We start from the raw sequence: 19,587 nt of genomic DNA on the forward strand, positions 1-19,587 counted from the left end.
CGAAGAGGCAGAGACTGGTGCTGAAGTCCAATCGACAACAAAGAAAGATTCGCTGCTGTAGCCCAGTCTGTAGAGCTCCGTAAGCCAGGTTGACCAACTATGAAGTGCCGTGGAACATGCTAACGCTAGAGTGGAAGCAGCCGAGAAGCGTGCGACCAAGCTGGAGTCGGCAATGGGAGGCCACTCAGACTCCATTACCACCCTTTCTTCCTTTTCTTTATCTTCTCTTACTGCTATTCTTTCGCTAACAGAAGCACATGTGCAAGGAGTTTCAGGGTGTTCTGGGGCCTCATTTATAAACGACTGTGCGGTCCGCCACTCTGACCCATGCGTACGCACTTAAACTGGAGAAATGAGAAACTGCGACTCTGATGGCAGAAGGTTGAAACGCGAGAAGCGATGTGAAATTGATGCCATTGTGTAAAATAAGTTGAAATATTACCTCATGCACCATAGCCTATATGAATAGAAAGATAGATGGATAGATAGAAAGATACCGTGTTGGAAGACTTCGGAGGGAGCGAATTTTCAGGGGCCAGCAAGATTACTGGCCAAAGATGATGAGTGGCTGATGATCCTGTTCCGATTTCCTCGAGCTGTTCTCTTGGATCTCTGCTGCCTCTTTTGGGCACAGCTTTACAGAGAAGCACCCGCAGAAACCAAGCCGTGCCAGTGCCACTTCAAGTCCTGACAGCACTGGGATTCCTGGCAACCAGCGCTATTCAGAGGGAATTGGCCGACAGGTCAGGGATATCTCAGCCAACCTTTAGCCGTGTTATGCCAGATGTGTCGGGGGGGTTTAATTGGTTTGTCGCATCTGTGCATAAAGTTTCCTTACATACTGGGTGAACGGGCAAATAAAAAAGTGCAATTTGCAGCAATGTCCGGTTTCCCAACCCCTATCCCAGGCATTTGAGCCAAACTAAAGTATGGAAGGTATGGAAACAAATTATCATTTATTCAGTAATTGTTTCAGTGTAGAGCTAATTTCACGCAACATGTTTTTGAATTACTTTCAACTCCTTGGCAACCTCGTTGATGAAATTGATTGTGTCCCTTTGCATCTGTAGGAATGCATCTGTGAGGGCATGGATGCAGCTGGAGGGTTGTTGTTCTGCAGTTAAACTCCATAAAATGTTCTGGGTCTCAGACCTGAAGGATAAAAGAAGCTCCAGTCTGGTCTCTTATGGAGCAACACTCGTGCAATCCAGTATCATTGCGTTTTATAGTTTGTTCCCTTGAGCGCCAATACTTTATGAATAACCTTCATGCTACTTTAATAGCAAACAAGCCTTTCACACAGCCCAAGATGGGTCCTGTTGAACCCTCTTTAGTGTGTGAAGGACCTTCTTAATGGAGTTTTTTTGATTTATTTGGAAGCTAAGGTCAGACTTCAATATTCCCCAGTCCAATTTCTTACAGGTCCGCAGATTTGTTAAAACACATCTCCCTCCATCCCTGAACCCACCACAGGGGAGCTGGATACATGAATTTTTGTGCATGGAACCTGCTCGTAAAGGTATGGTATCCGTCCTTTATGAGAACATCCAAAGGACTGCTTCCCCGTCTCTCGGACATATAAGGAGGCAGCGGGAGGAGGAACTGGGAATAGTGATATCGGACTCAGCTTGGCAGTGGGCAACAGAACTGGTGCACTCATCATCAGAATGCATCAGATACGAGGCTCTTCAGGCCTTTGGAAATTCCTCCAAAGACTTCCAGGAGCACACTGGAGCGCAAATTACTTCCTGAGGTCGCAGTGGGGTCACGGTGTACGTGCTTTTTACAGAACTGGACTGCAGTGAGTAAAAGGTCACAGGGGTCGAGAAACATTCATACTCATTCGTGTGTGTGTGTGTGTGTGTGTGTGTGTGTGAGACTGACTTTCCTGAAACATATCAGCAACAAACAGAGGACTATACACATTTCTTTCACTGTCTCCCTCTCTCATACTCGCATGCAACATTAACAATATCTGCAGTGCTGACAGCCTTCACCCATCACACACTCCCACCCTGTAGCTCTCTTACTCATAAAAAGAGTATCTTCCCAGAGAGATTCTATGTCGGCGGTGTCGCTGCTTCAGTCTCTGCACGATCCAAACACCCAACTCCTAAAATGCTTTATAAGCAACACACCGAGTTCTGAGAATGAGGGTGTAGAGAAAATGGATGAACAGGGATGGGAAAAAAAAATCACCTCATCTCTTTTCGACTGGTTTCACTAAATTCTGACTCTGCTTTGACACTAATGGACCCAACGTGGGTGCAAGGGTAACAATAAAATCTGATTCTAACTGCAAGGTAATACGTCTGATACACTTGAAACTTAGCAGCTCTCCCTTACAAATGACACTGATTGGCCTAAAGTGGGTACTATAATTAAAAGGTCAGATTTTAATGCCTATACTGCGAGTCTGTTTGACATGAAAGTGGCTCCACAAGTCCAGCTGTCCTCGCTAGTTAGCCGCTGCACAGCTTACTTGTACTTGTACTACATAAGCAACAAAATGTACGGAGATCATTATTTTTGATGTATTAATATGTGAGCAGTACTTTAAGGGGACGGTTGGTCAAGGTGGAACTAATTTTAACTAGTTCATACTTCATGTTGTTGTGGTTTCTAGCTTGTGCTGTTGAGTAGTAGCATAGCATTGTTGGCTACTGACACCTGGGTGCAAACGACATCTGCCTTAAATAAATGTAGTACTAAATAATGTACTAAATGTAGTACTAATAAATACTTAAGAGGTGGAATGGGGTCAACTGGGATCTGCTCAAATCCTTTGAGATGATTTGAAAAATTCACACCATTTACCAATAGCAAGCCTTCTTGACGGGGGGGGGGGGGGGTCGGAGAGTCCTAAACAGAGGAAGCTACTGTAGCTTATTAGCTGTGTAACACAATCCACTTTCATATAACCCTCCACTGCCGTATAAATGCGTATCTGAATATGAATTGTAAATGTCTCTTGGATAAACTGTTCCTGTTAGCGGCCAAGGTAGCGTTAGCTAGCCTGCTAACTGACTTTGAGCGAGCCAGCCAGTTTGGAGGACTATTGTGACTGACGAGTGTTCGCACGCTCCCAGCGGGCTACCATGTTAGCAGTTAGCTCGGCAGCTAGCCCTACGAGTAGTCCATACACCACCAAGCTTCCAGTACCACATATTTTGTGATGACACACAGATAAACTTCACTGTGACCAAGACTTGTTTCGGTATGGAGTTGATGTCCTTTTCGGGGAGCTCCACCTCGACTTCACCTTTTACCTCACCTGAAAGACGTTCAATTGTTATTTCTACTTGTCTGAAGTGAGTTTGTTTAGTCAAACAAAAGTGCCAAAACCAGGTAATGGAAAGAGACTCGAAGTCTACAGAAAGTCCAGAGGTAATGCACATGAGATCCTTTGCAGGAAAGTGCTGGAAAGTCTGGACAATAAGAAGATCAATCTTATTTCTTTCTAGCATAAAGACTGGAAGCAGGGGGAAACAACCAGCCTGGCTTTGTCTAAAGTTCTGGATTTTGAATGCATTTGTTTTAATACGCTAAGGGGACATGTTTAAGCTAAAGTGGTGTATAAAGTTGCTCTTTATAGTCATCATGAACATATTTGGGTTACATTCAGGTTTCAGATTATGTTGCGTGTCCGAGCTTTGCTCTTCTCGGCTGTGCAGAGAGGAGCTGCCTTACTGCTCCTAACATAAGTTAAATTCAAGGAACAATACTGATGTACAAAATGTTCTGGGCAAAGGAAGTGATTCTGCTTGTACATTCGGCAGAAGCACATAGCTCTCTCTCCTGCTCTGCTGAGGCGCTGAAATTATTTATTAATATTTTTGACTTCTCAGAGTGCAAGGCACACAAGCATGACAGAATCTAGACTTTTTCATTGCAGATTTTTTTTTTTTTTTTTTTACCAAATATGAATACAGATCTCCAGAATAAACAGAATGAGAGGAAAGTAGCAGCAGCACCTGGCGGGATTTAACGCGATGAAATTATGTTTTCTGCCAAGAAGCATTCTGTTTGAAAGGAATGTTTTCTTCCCAAAATTGCGGCACAGTTCAATAACGAAACAAATATCATCTGAAATGTATGACGGACATGAGCAGAGAGAGCTATTGTGCGAAAAAGAAATAAGACTGTAAACGCATTGAAAGCAATAATTCAGGCGCCTCGTTTGCTCCTATGACGTCCTGCAGGTATTCACATTTGAAATGCTAACACCACAGAACCAGCAGTATTTTGGGAAAAGGTCGCTACAGTAGGCTAGGCTACAATATAGGCTACAGTATGTGCTGACTTGTCAGACTAAGAAAACAGTCTGATGGCGGACTTCTGTCTCCTTTTTATGCTTTCCTGTTGAGGGAATCAGGAGGGAGGCGACCTCCCTGGTCCAGGCAGGCTGTTCAGCATGGAGACGTATTGACTGTTCTCACATTGCAACACTTTACTTAGATATACTTTTAAAATATCTTTCTTTTCTGTATTTTATATGGCCTATTGGTGAAGTAGCATTAATCACTATGATATATATATATGTATATATATATATATATATATATATATATATATATATATATATATATATATATATATATATATATATATTCGTATCACCTTGCCAAATCACACCCTGGGTTTATGTAGACGATTCATGACCAGCAGATCAGTAATCGTTCATGATAGATGGTATGGGGTGGGTCTGTTAACTGGTACTGCGGCAGCTTTGGTCTCTGGGTCCTCATTTTGACACTCCACAATCTAAGCAAGGTCTGAGGAGGAGGGTGACGCGCCTCATCACGCTTTGTGGCACGTTCGACCCGTTTAAAACGATAGGTGTACTTCAGAACGCCAGCGTCAGGCGCTTTTGACGCATTTGGACCTTAAAGCGCTAAGGGACAGCACTTTTGTTTTTCAGTAACCAGTAAATATATAGTTAAATGGTCTCACTTAGCGCTTTTCAAGCTTCACAGTTCCCAAAGCGCTTTACAGTTATAAATGGTAAATGATCTCACTTATATATCGCTTTTCAATCTTCACGGTTCCCAGAGCGCTTTACAGCTAAGTCTCATTCACCCATTCACTCACACATTCACACATCAATGGCCACTGTGCCACCATGCCGCCCGTGATTCAGTTAAATCACATTCAACCATTCACACGTCGGATGGCAACCGAGCCACCATGCAAGGTGCTGGTCTCCATCGGGAGTTAGGGTTCAGTGTCTTGCTCTAGGAGCTGGGGATTGAACCCCCAACCTGCTGTCAATCATTATAATCATCCTGTTTACCTCCTGTGCAACAGAGCGAACCACTGCGCCACCATGCCGCCGAAGTCGTATGTTTGTCTACTTGATGCTGTGTGTACGTGCGTTTAACATACAGAGGCTTGACTGGGCTGACCTTTTCAGCGCACTTGCCTTTAATGAAGCACTGATTAAGAGTCCCCATTGGGATCTGAAAGTGCACTGATTAATAGCTCCTTAAATACACATTGTGCTCTTTAGTGGAAAAAAAAAACTCAACAGAGACAGGATGAGCCGTCTGATCACTGACAAATGATGCAAATGCGCGATGTAATGAGGACGGAGAAGCAACAGGAGGCAACAGAGTTCATGGGGAAGGGCACTTTCCAGCCACCTGTCACTTCTTTGCGCTTACCTGCAGCGAGAAGACGCAGCGCAGGCAGAGAGCGACCACGACCACGGCCAGCAGCAGGGTGGCCAAGTTGCGTGCGTCGTCCAGCGACTCCACCAAGGGAATGCTTCCCACCTGCCAGTCATAGCACAGCACGATGGGGGCCAGCAGCAGCCAGGCGTTAAAGGACAGCAGGTAGCAATAGGTCAGAATCCTGGGGAGAGGGGGGTAGAGAGAGAGAGAGAGAGAGAGAGAGAGAGAGAGAGAGAGAGAGAGAGAAGATGGATGTGAGGCGGATAGAGATGGAACAAAGCAGTGAAGGAAGAATTGTCGAACCTAATCAGAATTTCAATCAATCATTATAATCATCCTGTTTATCTCAGTACTAGAGTGTTAGGCAGTTTGCCTGAGGAGGTTGTCTAAGGTTAACTATTGATTCGGAGTAATCTTCTAACCTGACATTTAGAGCCCAATCAAATAAGTCACGCAGTGTATTGAATGCTGAAAGCCTGAATCATGCTGCTGCTGTTGCTACGCTATGGTCATCGTTTTCCTCCCCCTTTCTCTCCATTTCTCTCAGTGGAGCTTGAGACCTGCATTGGCCTGTCTGAAGTATCGATCAGTCCACAGCGTGGCGGCTATCTGCTTCAGTTAAAAGTGCCAGGGCAGGGTCAGACAGAGAGGCCCTCTGGTATGGTCCCACATACAGGAGAAGGAGGAGGAAATGTTAATGGAAAAAATGGCAAAAATGCTGCCAGTAAAATATTCGCTGACAACATATCTAACTTGTTTAACCCCCAAATGTCAGATCTTGAATACCTCGTACAGCATGATTCACTTTTTTTTATGGTTATGTTTAGGCACGCGCTGTTCTTGGTTAAGGTTAAGGAAAGATCATGGTCTGGTTTGATACAGGAAAAAGTCCACAGTGAGCTGAGACATTTGTTAAAATTTAACCAAAACCACAATCTTTCCCTAACCTTAACCTGAACCTAACCACAGACGAGAGTCAGGACGTGACCCCGAGACTCTTAAAACACTTTGCCCCTGAATATAATCCAGCCAGCGATTACGTTTTTCATCAACATAATAGGGAAAATAATTTAGTACCAAACTTAATTTCTAGAGGGGTTGCAAATGGGCTATTGTAATGTCAGCTATAGGTACTAGTATTCTCTTTTGGCTCTGTAATGTCCATGTCTATTACAGACCACATTCTGTTATCTCGCAATGGTTAAAATGGCACCTGGAATGATGAGTTCATTCACATTCACATCAGGGATACCCGGGCCCGGATCAGAGTGCACTTGACCCCAAAGATCGGTTCGTTTGATTAGCGTGAACACTGTGTACCCGGGCATGGATCAGCGAACTGGGTCCACTTGGAAAGGTGGTTTCGAGTACAGTTCGCAATCAGGTGTGAAAACTACGGTACTAAATAGAAATACGAAATAGACCGCTGTTTAGAATGTGGCGCCATAACCATTCGACTGCACCAATCGGGTTGCCCCGATCTCATCCTCTGAACTGCACGGCCATGGCTGATAAAGTAGGAAGGACGGGTCGGTCTTGACATTGTCTCCACAGTGGCAATAATAGTGCTCATAGAACTTTTTTCTACACAGGAATTACCGTGGCATTACCGCCACCAACTGCTACAGAGTGTGGATAAAGTGTACTGCGGGGGGTGGGGGCAATCGTACTCTGGCACAGTACGAATCAATCATACCTAATGTGAAAACGCCCTTAAATTACAGAGTCTTTAGACCATGTCCGCACTAACGTTTGTCCATAGTAATAAGGACGGATTCTTGAACATGGCCAACATACTTCCACTTACCACCATTTAGTTGTTTGCCAACGACTGGAGGAAGCAGAAGAGACTTCCATTGTTTGCAGAAAAACTTTTGACACATAAACAGCATTTTAAAATCTACCCAGAGGAATGTGGACACATCCTTGAACTATAATTGGTTTTCACAAGGACTGCAGTGCAAGAAGGCCCACACTTGTTAAGATCGAGTCAGACAGCTCAGTGGCTGAGGGACATGATATTACGGCCCAAACTGGTTTCTTTCTAGTCTTTAGTGATGAGGAATGAGTTTGTAATGTACTGCAGGAGAAATGTCTTGATCTGTACCGGGCTGGAGGGTACATACTGTTAAGTCTTCTACTGTCAACTTCTCCCTCTCTCTTACTTCACGAACACAGAGTGGCGACAAACTTTAAGAAGGCAAGCATTGCCTTAAACCCGACCACCTTTAAAACCAGGGTAAAATTGTTACCCTGGTGTATTGCTTTTAACTGTAACAAAGGCACTCAGTCCATCCTGCGCTGTCCTCTGTCCATTTGTCTGTCTTTCATCTTTTTAATTTCTTTCATCCATGAGAGTTCTTGCTTTAACAGTGTTAATGGCAACACACGTTGGTGGCGTGGTGAAACTCATGTCATCTTACGTATAACAATTAATGCCAATAGCACACACAGAGAGCATAATACAGACAAAAGCAGCACTCGGGGTAAAGCAGCCGGAATGTGCCTACCCAGGAAGCAAATGTGACTCTGAAGGGTGGACGCCTGCTTGACTTGGTTTAAGGATGTTTTTTTGGCGTCAGATGTGAATGTTCTCCTTGATCTTTCTCTGGCCATCCTCTGGCTCCTGGTCGATTGAAGTTTGATGGGGTCAGGGGTCATAGACCAGGAGTCAGTGGACGGCTGGAGAAAGATCAATGAGGACATCATCACATTTAACATCAGAGGCCATCTTTGAGCAAAGACAGGGGTTATCTCGCTAGTAATGTTCCGTGGGAGGTGGTATAAAGCTCTGAAAAGCTAGTTAGTTGGTGGACCTTTGAGTTTACATTAGCTAGCCATCTTCTTCCTGCCTTTTCAGTACAAATGTGCTTTGCATAACCTGCAGGATCGTGCGTGTGCTAGTATTCACAAGACAAAACAAAATGGGAACCCAGTCTTTAAACATAACTCCATTACACCACAATTGGTAAAAACTCTGCAGGTAACCTTAACCCTTAAGTGGTCTTGACTAAGGCCGCGTTCAGACCAACTTTAGCCCTGTGTGAAAATGCGCAGCCCTCTCGTTCATTTCAATGAGCCCAGTCCAGTGACAGAACAAGGCAGGCTCGTCGGGTTGAAAAGCTTGGACCTGGCTCGATTTTTGCTGCAATGACATCATCCGGCAAGGTGCTGCATCACATACGTGCACATGCTCATTCCTAGGGGATTACTTTGTAACGAGGACGCTGTGTTTCTGCTGTTGACCTCGCAATCATCACGAAATAGCTGCCGGCGTGATAACTTTCCACAGTTGTAAAACCCAGTCTCTGACTTCTGATAAGCCTTCAGATTCACAGATCTGTCACTCCAACTGGACCTGGATCGTATTTCATTGAGTCAGATGGGCCTGAGGCCACACGCCACCACCAACATCACAATGAAAACATGACAGGAAGACGACTCCTCCCTCTTCCCGATCTCTCTGCTGTCCCCCTTTGTTGCCCTGACTTCTGTTCAGATTGGCTATTAAAAGAGACTGACGGCTGGAGAGGGACACAGGAGACCAAGTCTGAAATAAACACAGGCTCGGGTCAATAGGCATACAAAGACTTGCAGAGGTTGTCTTAAGCCGTCGCTCACAGACACACACACACACACACACACACACACACACACACACACACACACACACACACACACACACAGATAAGGCAGGCCTCTGAGGAGATGCTGACAGGCCGTTTAGCATGCAGCACAATGTTTTCCACCTGCAGTCATCTGATGGGTCTGGGCCATAAATTCAATTCCCTTTTCCCCACTTTGCAAGGCCCTCTAACAACAAATAATCACACACCCACACACACACACACACACGACAGAGGCTCACAGACAGGAGAAGAAACAGAAGCTAGAGGGAGAAAAGTAGTGCGGGATTAGGGAGCAGAAAGAGAAAATTAGTAATTTGTCAGGTGCAATGGCGTTCTGCTCTCCTGAGTTTCGTCTGATGGCAAGAGGAGCTTAGGCATGAAGCAGCGCTCTCAGCTGTTCCACACCTCCTCACACACACAGGCAGTAGAGTAGAGCAGAGAGCGTTTATTCGGAAAACTTCTACAGTGCTGGATCAAAACGCAAACTCAAGTCAGACAAAAGATAGGCACTCTGATAGCTCCCAGCTAATGTAATTCAACCGGGCAACGCTTTCGATGTAACAGGCACCGTCAAATCGACATCAGACACAAACACGTTCATCCCTCAGGTGGATGTGGTCTGCATGATAGAGAGTCAACCTACCCTCAGACTGGACAAATCATAATAGATATCGCTCTCTGATACTGCCTCTACGGAAAGGGCAAAAATATGTCTGTCCTTGAAAATACTGTTCAACAACATTTGCATAGTTTGAACACAAATTAGTCTTTATAAACTGATATTTACACAGTATTTATCAGAGTTATAGACATGGACAGGAGACCTCTAATTCTTGCTATTTGTTTGAGATGCTCAAAAGCTTTTCCTCGGTGTGGAGTCTACTAAACCGCCGAGATTTCTAACTTGGGCCTTCGTCTTTCTAGCTCTGGGAACAGACTGAGCAATACCTTTCAGTCTATTCTCCTTGTTGCCAAACACAGTTATTTTTGTCTTGTCTTTATATAATTGAAGACAAACATTTGGCATTCATCTGTTGACTTGTCACATAGTATGTCACAGTGGGGGCCGTAGGGATTTTGTGAGAGAGCAAAAGTAAATCAAGGTGTCATCAGCGTAGCTATGATAAGCAATCTTATTATCTTGCACGACTTAGCCTGGAGGACGCATATGCAGGTCATAATTAGCTTTAAAAAGATATTTCATATGTCCACCTGCACACTGTCAACGTCGAACGGCTGAGACAAGAGCACCGGATGGATGGAACGAGGACACACTGACAGACAGACAGTCACACAGAGAGGTGATAAGGGAATACTGGAGGCCCGGCCAGACATCAGTGAGGAGAAATAATGAGAGGAGAAAATGAAGGCGAGCAGGAAGGACAGAGTGAGGGATATGAGAATCCGCTATAAATTTCCCAGGTGGCCGAGGGAGAGGAGAGCTATTTTTCACTGCAGCTGTGCTAATGACAGATTATATGCTGTTTCACCGACGACAGACACTGACACCGCTGAGAGGACCGCAAGACCTCGCTACTGTCTGCTGGCACCCGCAATGCCTCATGCTAGCATCCTACCAAGCTCAATGTTAACAAATGTACAGAGAGTCAGAGGAAAAACTGAAGGTGACTCACTGGAACAACAAAGAGACGAGACTCGGAGTCCACAGCCATGCTAGCAAGTATGTGAGACAGTACTTAGGCACAGTGGTGCTATCATGTTAGCACATTAACCATTTTCGTTTAGTATGTTTGCATGCTAACATACGCTAATTAGCAGTAAATATAAAGTACAGCTGAGGCTGATGGGAAATGTTATTAGTTTTGCAGGTATTTCGTCATAAACCAGTCATAAAGTATTGGACACACTGACGTGTCGACCTGATGATGGCGCTAGATGAAATGAAAAGTTGTAGAGATATTTCACTCCTAACCACACATGTCAACCACATGGAGGCAGCTTGAAGAAAAGCCAGAGGATTTAAAAAAAAAAATGTTTTTTTTGTAAAAAGTCAGGTGATCACCAAAATCAATATGTGTCATCCTCTGGGGACCTTGAATGTCTGTACCCAATGTTTTATTTTAGTCATGCTGCTAGCATGGCTAAAACATAAAGCAACAAATGATGCAAGACATTCATCAGTTTCTTCTCTCTCTGGTTTTCTTTTCTAATTTGCAGTGTTACTGCGCCTACATTTTGCGATGTTTCTAAATAGTAGCCTTCCGAAACAGAAGAGTCCGCATATAATTTACAACATTCTTGAATGAACAGATTTTCAAATTTATTTGTAGACTGTTTATGAGATGTCGCAAAGTTCCCAGAGCCCAAAGACATCTTCCAAAAATTACAAATCCTAACATAAGAAAAGCTAATAAATCTTATGACAAATATTTGGCATATCTTGTGCTGTTTGTTATTGTTATTAATAATAATGATGGCGATGAAAACCCAAAACAATACTATAAGCTATTTCATCAAAACACATACTAGCATTGGTTATTGTCTGTATCCTACTTTTAGTAGTCAAATATTCACAACAAACTCCTGAGACTTTGAATTCCTCCTGAAAGTCAAGAACTCTCAAAGTACAAATGAACTGCTCAAATTGGTATTAATATTTAAGAAAAATAATGAAATGAAAAACTGCACTGTATCTGGATTATTACATTCTCAGTAGTTTCAGTCATTGTTTTGTGTGCTATTGCCATCTTCTAACTAACACTAACACGACTGGCATGTGCTGACTTCATTGCATATTTAAGCTCAGTATACAATATTGTCAATGCTATCTCAGTCATAAGTGAATTTTCACTTTTTTCCACTTAAGAACCCATTTTTAGCCAAACAAACATGGAGAAATGCAGCTTTCTTGACAGATTACATGTTCAATGTGTGAGTGTGTGTGTGTGTGTGTGTGTGTGTGTGTGACACTGACCTGGTAAGCAGGTGAGGCGAGAAGGAGGCGGGGTTGTCCTGTTCTGAGAAGAGAGGCATGGATCCTCCCATCAGCCACAGCCTGACCGACATGATGATCACCACCTGGAGGGCGCAGGGGGGAAACACATGTCAGCACAGTTACAATCCACCGCCAGTTTCCGGTTTTACGGCAGCTAAATGGCCTCTGATAGACCATTTACAGTGTTACATTACAATACACAACACTTGAATGCACTAATGAGCAAAGGTTTTCCCAAACAGTCCTCATTCTCAGCTGTATTGATGATGGCAGCAAAATATTAACTGTAATAGACAAGTCTCTGAAAGTTGCTATTTCATAGCATACTGAAATGAAAGGAAGCCAACGGCTCCCTGGAAGGTAGGAAAACCACACATCTATCAATCTTAAAATCTATGCTTTACTTTGGAAAATGGCCAACAGTAATATACAATTTGTAGGCAGCTGACTAAAGCAAGCACAACCACCGCTGTGGTGCTTTGGTGGTAGTCAGTGTAAAATAAAATACTCACGTAGCCAGAGATGAGGCAGGCTCGTTTGATGAAGGGGCTGCAGATGTGGAGGACGTCCCTGAGTCTGGAGCCAGACAGGTGACTGATGGACAATTAGACATACAGAGGGGTCAGTCAGACTTTAACTGCGGGCTTACGGCAGCAGTACAATACAATCAAAATTGGAATTGTGTTCTCACGGGCGATAAGACCAAAGGGGAAATCACATGGTGAGCTGGCCTCCACTCAGAACTTGTTGACATAATTTGCACAAGGGACAAGTATGTAGCATTTGTAGCCTAAGCTAATTTGCAATGCCCGTCCCCAGGTGGGACTTTTAAAATACATAAAACTCAACTGCAGATATGCGAGAGACGGTGCAAAACACAAACTCGACAACAGGTATGTACATTAAAAACACAAAGCTCAGAACTCAACAAAAAAAAAAAGTACAGACAGAACAATACAACACACAAACTAACAAACTGACAAAGCACCGTAAAACAAGAGGCACCAGATCATTCATGACTGCAGGACTGGTCCCTCTTCAAAACCAGTTTCAGTTTGAGTTTAAAACGACCCCAGTCAAGGATCCAGTTTGAGTTCTGTCGGTAAGGAATTCCACATGTTGATCCCCACGAACGGAAAAGGCTGTTTGGCCGAAATGAGGATCTACGTAAGGGCACCTTACAGTTCCCACCAGATGGGCCACGTGTTACCGAGGCCGAAGCTCTTGAGCGGAACCACAAGGTCACTGAACACCTGGGGAGCCTGGTTATGTAGGCATTTATGGATAAAACGTAACATGTTTTTTTTCGTAACTTCATGTAATAAATAAGTAAAATGGCATTCACTTTAACGAATCTAATACTTTTGACATGAGCTGCTACTTGATCCCATAGATGTCCAGTAATTGAGCTTCAGGCGGCATATAAAAACTTAAAAAGGTGTCCATGAGTTTGTCTGACAGCTAAAGAAAGCTGGAAAAAAAGTAAACTATTCCTTTTAAAGAGGCACTATTACGTTTTTCCTTATTTTCTGTCATATATATAACGTTACAATGTCGGATATTCATACTAGATTTTGGAAATTCTTCCAAAGACTTCCAGAACTTGGCCGGCCAATCAGAAGAAAGGGGGATTTTAGGGAGGGGAGGGGGCCTTAAAGAGACAGGAGCTCAAACAGCTTGTTTCAGACAGAGAGTGAACTGAGGGGGCTCCATCAAGGGCCAGTAGAAGATAAATCAGAACTTTTTTTGAACTGTGAATCATGCAAGGCTGCTCTAGTGGAATCACAAAATGAAAATATAGAGCTGGACATGAGCAGAAGAGGTCCCCTTTAAAAGAATCACGGCAGCTGCCAGGTAGAGTGCAGCAGCATCTCAAGTTGAGAACATTTTTTGTGATCAGAAAGAAGACCGCTCGGGATTTTGCTGCATATAGGTAACTCAGAGTTTGTGGCAACAACAACAACAACAAGCTGAGTGAAGATGGGGCCAATGAATGGCAATTAGCAGTGTCGTCTGCTATAAAAGAGGTCTGGCTTTCGCTACTTTGACATATGAGTTTTCAAAGCTCCAATGGCTCCGATGGGGCCAAACGATCTGAGCACAAACTGCAGGCGCATCAATCAAAGAAAAAAAAAAAGCAAAATTATTAAATACCCCCAAAGGGAAGAGTCAGGGGAAAAACAGAAAAGCATGAAAGAGTACATAAAACATACAGATGCACAAATGTGTAGATTCAGATCAAATCTTGCTGTTTCCAGAGGCCTGGACCACGAAGCAGGATTTGAGGTTAGCGAAGTAACTTCTGGTTTAACCTCGGCGGTTCGGTTCTTACATGGTAAGTCACCATGGTAACTCATGCCGCATACCTAACCTGCTCCGGAGCAAGTCATGTTCCGAGATAACAGATCAACTGGTGTGAAAGCACAGCCATACTGACCAATCAATTCTCTTGGAAAACGGCATCACCAAACATAGAGGATCCCGTGGAGCTTGATGCGGATCGTGAGAGGGTCTCTTATGAGGGCAAGAGAGTTCAGAGACGAGAAAAGCCCTTTGGCTTTCCCTGATGGTTTTTTATACGGGAGATATAGATTCTGGTCAGAGGGAATGACTCATCTGTGTCAGCTTCTTGAGCCGTATGTCAAAGCCATTTCATTTGTGCTTCAGCTGCCCCGAATACTCACCACAGCACCAAATGTGGATTAATCCACCGCTGAAAATAGTCCCCAACAGATGCACTATTTCCTCCTGATTGAGTAACGTTTGTTAAAAACTACAGTAGCCAGGTGTTTTAGAAAATTACTAAGCCTTTTTTTTTTTTTTTTTTTTTAAACATGAAACTATATATTTGCAAGTTGTTTTTTAGGATTTATGTCTTCAGTGGGAACCAATAGGCTCGGAGCCGAGAGCCAAAAACAGAGTAGGGAAGTCAGAAAATATTGAGAGGCAGACTAACACATTGGTGGTTTGGGTCTTTTTATAGGATTTGAATTCTTTTTAGAACAACCCCTGCTTATATTCTTTAAAAAAAATACCTGGCTGCACAAACTGGAGACACAACTCATGTTCACAAGTCCCCAGACTCTTTCAAATCTTGACTTTCAATTTCATTCCCTTTTTCATTTGTTTTCTGCCCTCTCAGTAGCTTTTTTACAAGCAATTTACAGCATTTATGTGTCTATTTCGGCAACAAAGTCTACAAGGTTACCATCCATTCACTCGTATTCTGTATCGATCCAAGCATCCAGCCAAGGTCATTTATGAAGTCTACCTCCAGACCACGTGGTCCTATCCATTAGCCCGAGGTAGAAACTAAAGACGCAGCCCTGACTGTAGAAAAGAGGCAGCAAGAGAATAAGATGAGAGGGAGGGGATCAGACGTATAGGTAGTGAAAGGAAAGCATGGAGAATCCATTCAACACCCCATCACTTTGAGATGCAGCGCTTTCAAAGCATCATAGAGATGGCGAGAGAAGAGATCTCACAGGAATTCTACACACATTCTGTCTGTCTCACACTCCGTCTCGTCTGTTTCATCTCTGCCTCTCTCCCTCTGCTCTCTACTCGCCGTTTCTCCTTTTCTATATTTGTCTTTGACAAAGTCTTTACTCTGCCTGTTCTGCTGAGGTTTGGGGCACCAGGAGACGGCATGACAAAGAGGAGTCAGACTCCGCAGACGCTTCATTTGCCTGAGTTACCGTGAAAGAGTTGCCCTCTCCCCCCAAAAAAAAGCAAGGCCGTTATCCCCGCTGATTACCATTGAAGCCTGTTCTAGAGAAGCGCGGTGCACTTCACATTTTCAATGGGCTTAAAACTCTCAGTGCAAATCCCTGACGGTGAAATAGTTAGTGACGTGCACTTATACAGAGAATCCAGGTAAAAGCATCGATCCCTTCATGATTCAGTGTCAGGAAAAAAAAAAAGTCAGCACTATTATGTATTTTCCGTTGTTCTTTGTCACGACAATTTTAAAATTGATCAAAGCTGCATTTGATATATGCAATATGCAACTACCTTTATGTGGTTCCAACGGCAAACATGCGGGGCCCCCGGACCCTGAAAGCCGAGGTAGAGTTATACTCGTGATAAAGACATATCACCAAAAAAAAAAAAAAAAAAAGCATCAAACTCCCTGTTTTCTGTTTGAGCTGTGAGATGTTAGACATCATCTGCCTGGAGGGGCTAAATAATCCTCCCTACAAGCAAACATGCACCACTCTATGCTTTCATCTTATCACAAAGTCAAAAAGACCGGTTGAAGTTAACGGTGTCTTTCAGTTTTATTATCATTCATAATGAAATACAATTGTATTTCTTTGATTGAAAGAAGTTCCTACTATCAAGAGAATGCCGACTGAAATAGTCGCACAAACTCGACCACAACTATTGCTGGACAGACTGGGATGGGACTTTCCAACACAAACTAAACCGGGACTACTTTGTGTCGGTAATAAACACACCTGAGCGCATGTGGAGTTCCCCAAGGCTCCATTCTCAGGCCTCTTCGGTTCAACATACCACTTACTCAGTAAGATAACTTTTGAACACTTGACAATTCACCTGTCAAACTTTTTTCACTCAACCGGAAACTTTTACAGAGATGTTAGTTGTCGGAACCCTACTCTCACCCCAGGAGATACTCTGCAACATGGCCCGACCTTACACCCAGGGAAGAGTACCAGAATATTATACTCAAGTGAAATCAGAATCAGAAATACTTTATTGATCCGCGGGGGGAAATTACACAAAAATGGGACGTTATCGGCAGGACTCGAATCTGCGTGGGGAAACCTCAATGGATTTCTAGTCCATCGCCTTAACCACTCGGCCACGACAACCGGATAAAGTACTGTTACTTTAAATTACTTTCACTCAAGCAAAGTGACTTGTCTAAAAATGTAGTGAGATAAAAGTAAAAGGTCGGTCAGTTAAATGTAATAAAAAGAAAGGCCCGTCACCGCTTCTCTGGTCCCATTAGTCCAATATAGCTTATAATAAAGAGAAATAAAAATGTAAAAAAAAAAAGTAAAAAAAACCCTTGCAAAACCATGCCACCCACATGCGTGTGCAAGCTGCTGAGCTGCCATGCAATATTGCTGGCATACACCATGTGAGCTGTCAGTGCTACCTACTTATCTGCCGCATAACAGCATATTTTGAAGGGCTTTAAATATTGTAAAATAATATTTTTGCTTTTTTTTTTCTCCCTTCTGTTTTGATTTGCTTGAAAAAGGAGTCTGTGCAATTGTCGTTCTATTTCGCGATGTGGAGAAACATCATCCATACAAATGTACAATAGTAAAATAGAAATGAATAAATCACTGTACAACAGCATAAATGTCTTGTTCAGACTCTAAGTGGTGCATTTCAAATGGAAAGACCACATCAAATTACTGTTACAAGGCCCCTTCAACAGGTGTATTATGTTTAATAATGTGTTGCTGAGCTGAAGCTGATGAAAAGCGCTCTCCGGGGCTGGAAATGCAAAGCAACTCTGTACGTCCTTGGGAAAAGAAAAAAAAGACGGAGCAACGCTGAGAAGATTAGTTTCACGCTGAAAAGTGAAAGAATGAAAAGCCCACGCACCCAAAACACACACACACACACACACACACAAGCACACAAGCACACAGAGGGGCGGGCGGGAGGGAGAGGAACAGACAGATGTTGTTGGTGTCAGACCCAGGCCTCAACTTTTCCCATAGGATCATGGGAAAGACGACTCTGTGCGTCTGCATAACAGGATGCTAATTTACCATGACAACTGTGGCCGTGGCAACAGCAGAGGATGAATGGAGGAAAGGGGGGGGTTAGTTGGAGGTAGGAAGTAGAACAGAAAATTGAGTTTGGTTGATTGTTTTGAACACACACACACACACACACACACAGATAAAATCCACTGTCCCACTTCGGGGTGTGATGGCATGTTATTTGTGGATTAAGCTTTTTAAATTGAAGCTCATTTAAAGCCCTCAGTGCTCCACTCACAGCAGAAATTCCTCACATTCTTCCCTCTGAGTGGCATTTCCTCTCCTCCTCCTCCTCCTCTTCCTCCTCCTCTTCTTCCACCCCGCATTATTTACACTCGCCCCGGCCGCCATGGCTGAAGCGAGGCATAATCGCCCCCCGAATGGCTACACGAGTCTTAACATTCAATACGCAGAGTAATGCTTCTGAATTCTTTGGAGTCTTTTAATGAGACAGATGACGTTCTACAAACATGTAACATTCAAGAGAGGCAATTCTCTCATGTGTCAGAGCTCCACGCCAGGACCGACAACGGCCAATAAAAACCTACTTGCACTCCTTTTAAATGTCATCAGATGGCAATCCCGACTCTCCACACACTTTCCTTTCTTTCCAACCAAATGCACTCAGAGGCTTTAAAAAAAATGTTTGTTTTTTTTTTAATTTGCCAGTTGGGCTAGATTTTGTGCTCAAAATGAAAAGGGTGCAAGTATCATCTTACCCAACGGTGTTCCTTCGAGTTGTGAGCGCAGCTTAAGAGGCAGGACAGCCAGCGTGTGCTAGGGCCGCAGCTAAGGATTATTGTCGCGATTAATCGATTAATCGTTTAGCACAGGGGTATTCAACTAAAATTCGATGGGGTCCAGTTAGAGAAAAGGTCCTCAAGCAAAGGTCCGGAACGTCCTAATGTCTAACTTGCGTTGTGATTTAGTGTGATATATATTGAAGTAGCCTAGTAGCTGTATCAACGTCTGCATGTAATCAACAACTGACTGTCTGACTGACTGTCAAATCAAATAAAGAAAGTACAATTCAATATTTATTGTCACTTAACATTGAACTATACAGATATATGATACTGTAGATATGTATAATGTCCTTCTCTCATTAAGTAAAAGAAGGGCTGCATTTAAAAATGCTTAATTTTAGGAAAAATAAAATAAAGCGTAGCAGCAGCTTGAGTTTCCCTTTTTCCGTGTTAACTCTTTCACATGTTGACTTAACAGTCTCTCTCCCTCGTTCACTCGTCTTATCATCATCTGTCACTCGCCTCTCGCCTCTCTCGTCCAACTGTATTCAGAGTCGCAATGTTTAGCGCCTGGAATGCACAGATTTGATTGGCCGAGCAGCATCATGTGGGCTGGCTTAACTCGCATGCAATTGGTCTGTGAGTTTCTTGAGTGCCGTAAAGACTAGAAAAAGCTGCGCCGGGTTAAAATAGAAGCGCCCCGTCAAAATTTTAAATCCCTTCACAATTAATGACGGTCCAAAACGCCAGAGACCCTTCATCTACTGTCACAAACGACAAAGACAAAAAGCCGCAGATCCTCACGTTTGAGACGCTTTTTTTTTTTTGCTTGAC

At 43.4% G+C, this 19,587-nt stretch overlaps 1 protein-coding gene and 1 non-coding gene across 2 annotated transcripts in view; both read right to left on the reverse strand.

Annotated features, from left to right (window-relative positions):
• The window catches only part of tmtc1 (transmembrane O-mannosyltransferase targeting cadherins 1), a 107,845-nt gene that overhangs the window by 35,334 nt on the left and 52,924 nt on the right, over positions 1 to 19,587 (reverse strand). The window contains exons 5-7 of the mRNA XM_070929393.1: positions 12,770 to 12,851; positions 12,237 to 12,340; positions 5,664 to 5,853 (exon numbers count right to left, since the gene is read on the reverse strand). Of these exons, the coding sequence (XP_070785494.1) occupies positions 5,664 to 5,853; positions 12,237 to 12,340; positions 12,770 to 12,851 (376 nt within the window). The remainder of the gene's footprint in view (positions 1 to 5,663; positions 5,854 to 12,236; positions 12,341 to 12,769; positions 12,852 to 19,587) is intronic.
• Positions 17,014 to 17,095, reverse strand: trnas-aga (transfer RNA serine (anticodon AGA)). Its single transcript has one exon. It is a non-coding gene; the product is annotated as a tRNA-Ser (tRNA).

The sequence above is a fragment of the Enoplosus armatus genome, chromosome 22, assembly GCF_043641665.1.
Source record: "Enoplosus armatus isolate fEnoArm2 chromosome 22, fEnoArm2.hap1, whole genome shotgun sequence".
Lineage (NCBI taxonomy): Eukaryota > Metazoa > Chordata > Actinopteri > Centrarchiformes > Enoplosidae > Enoplosus > Enoplosus armatus.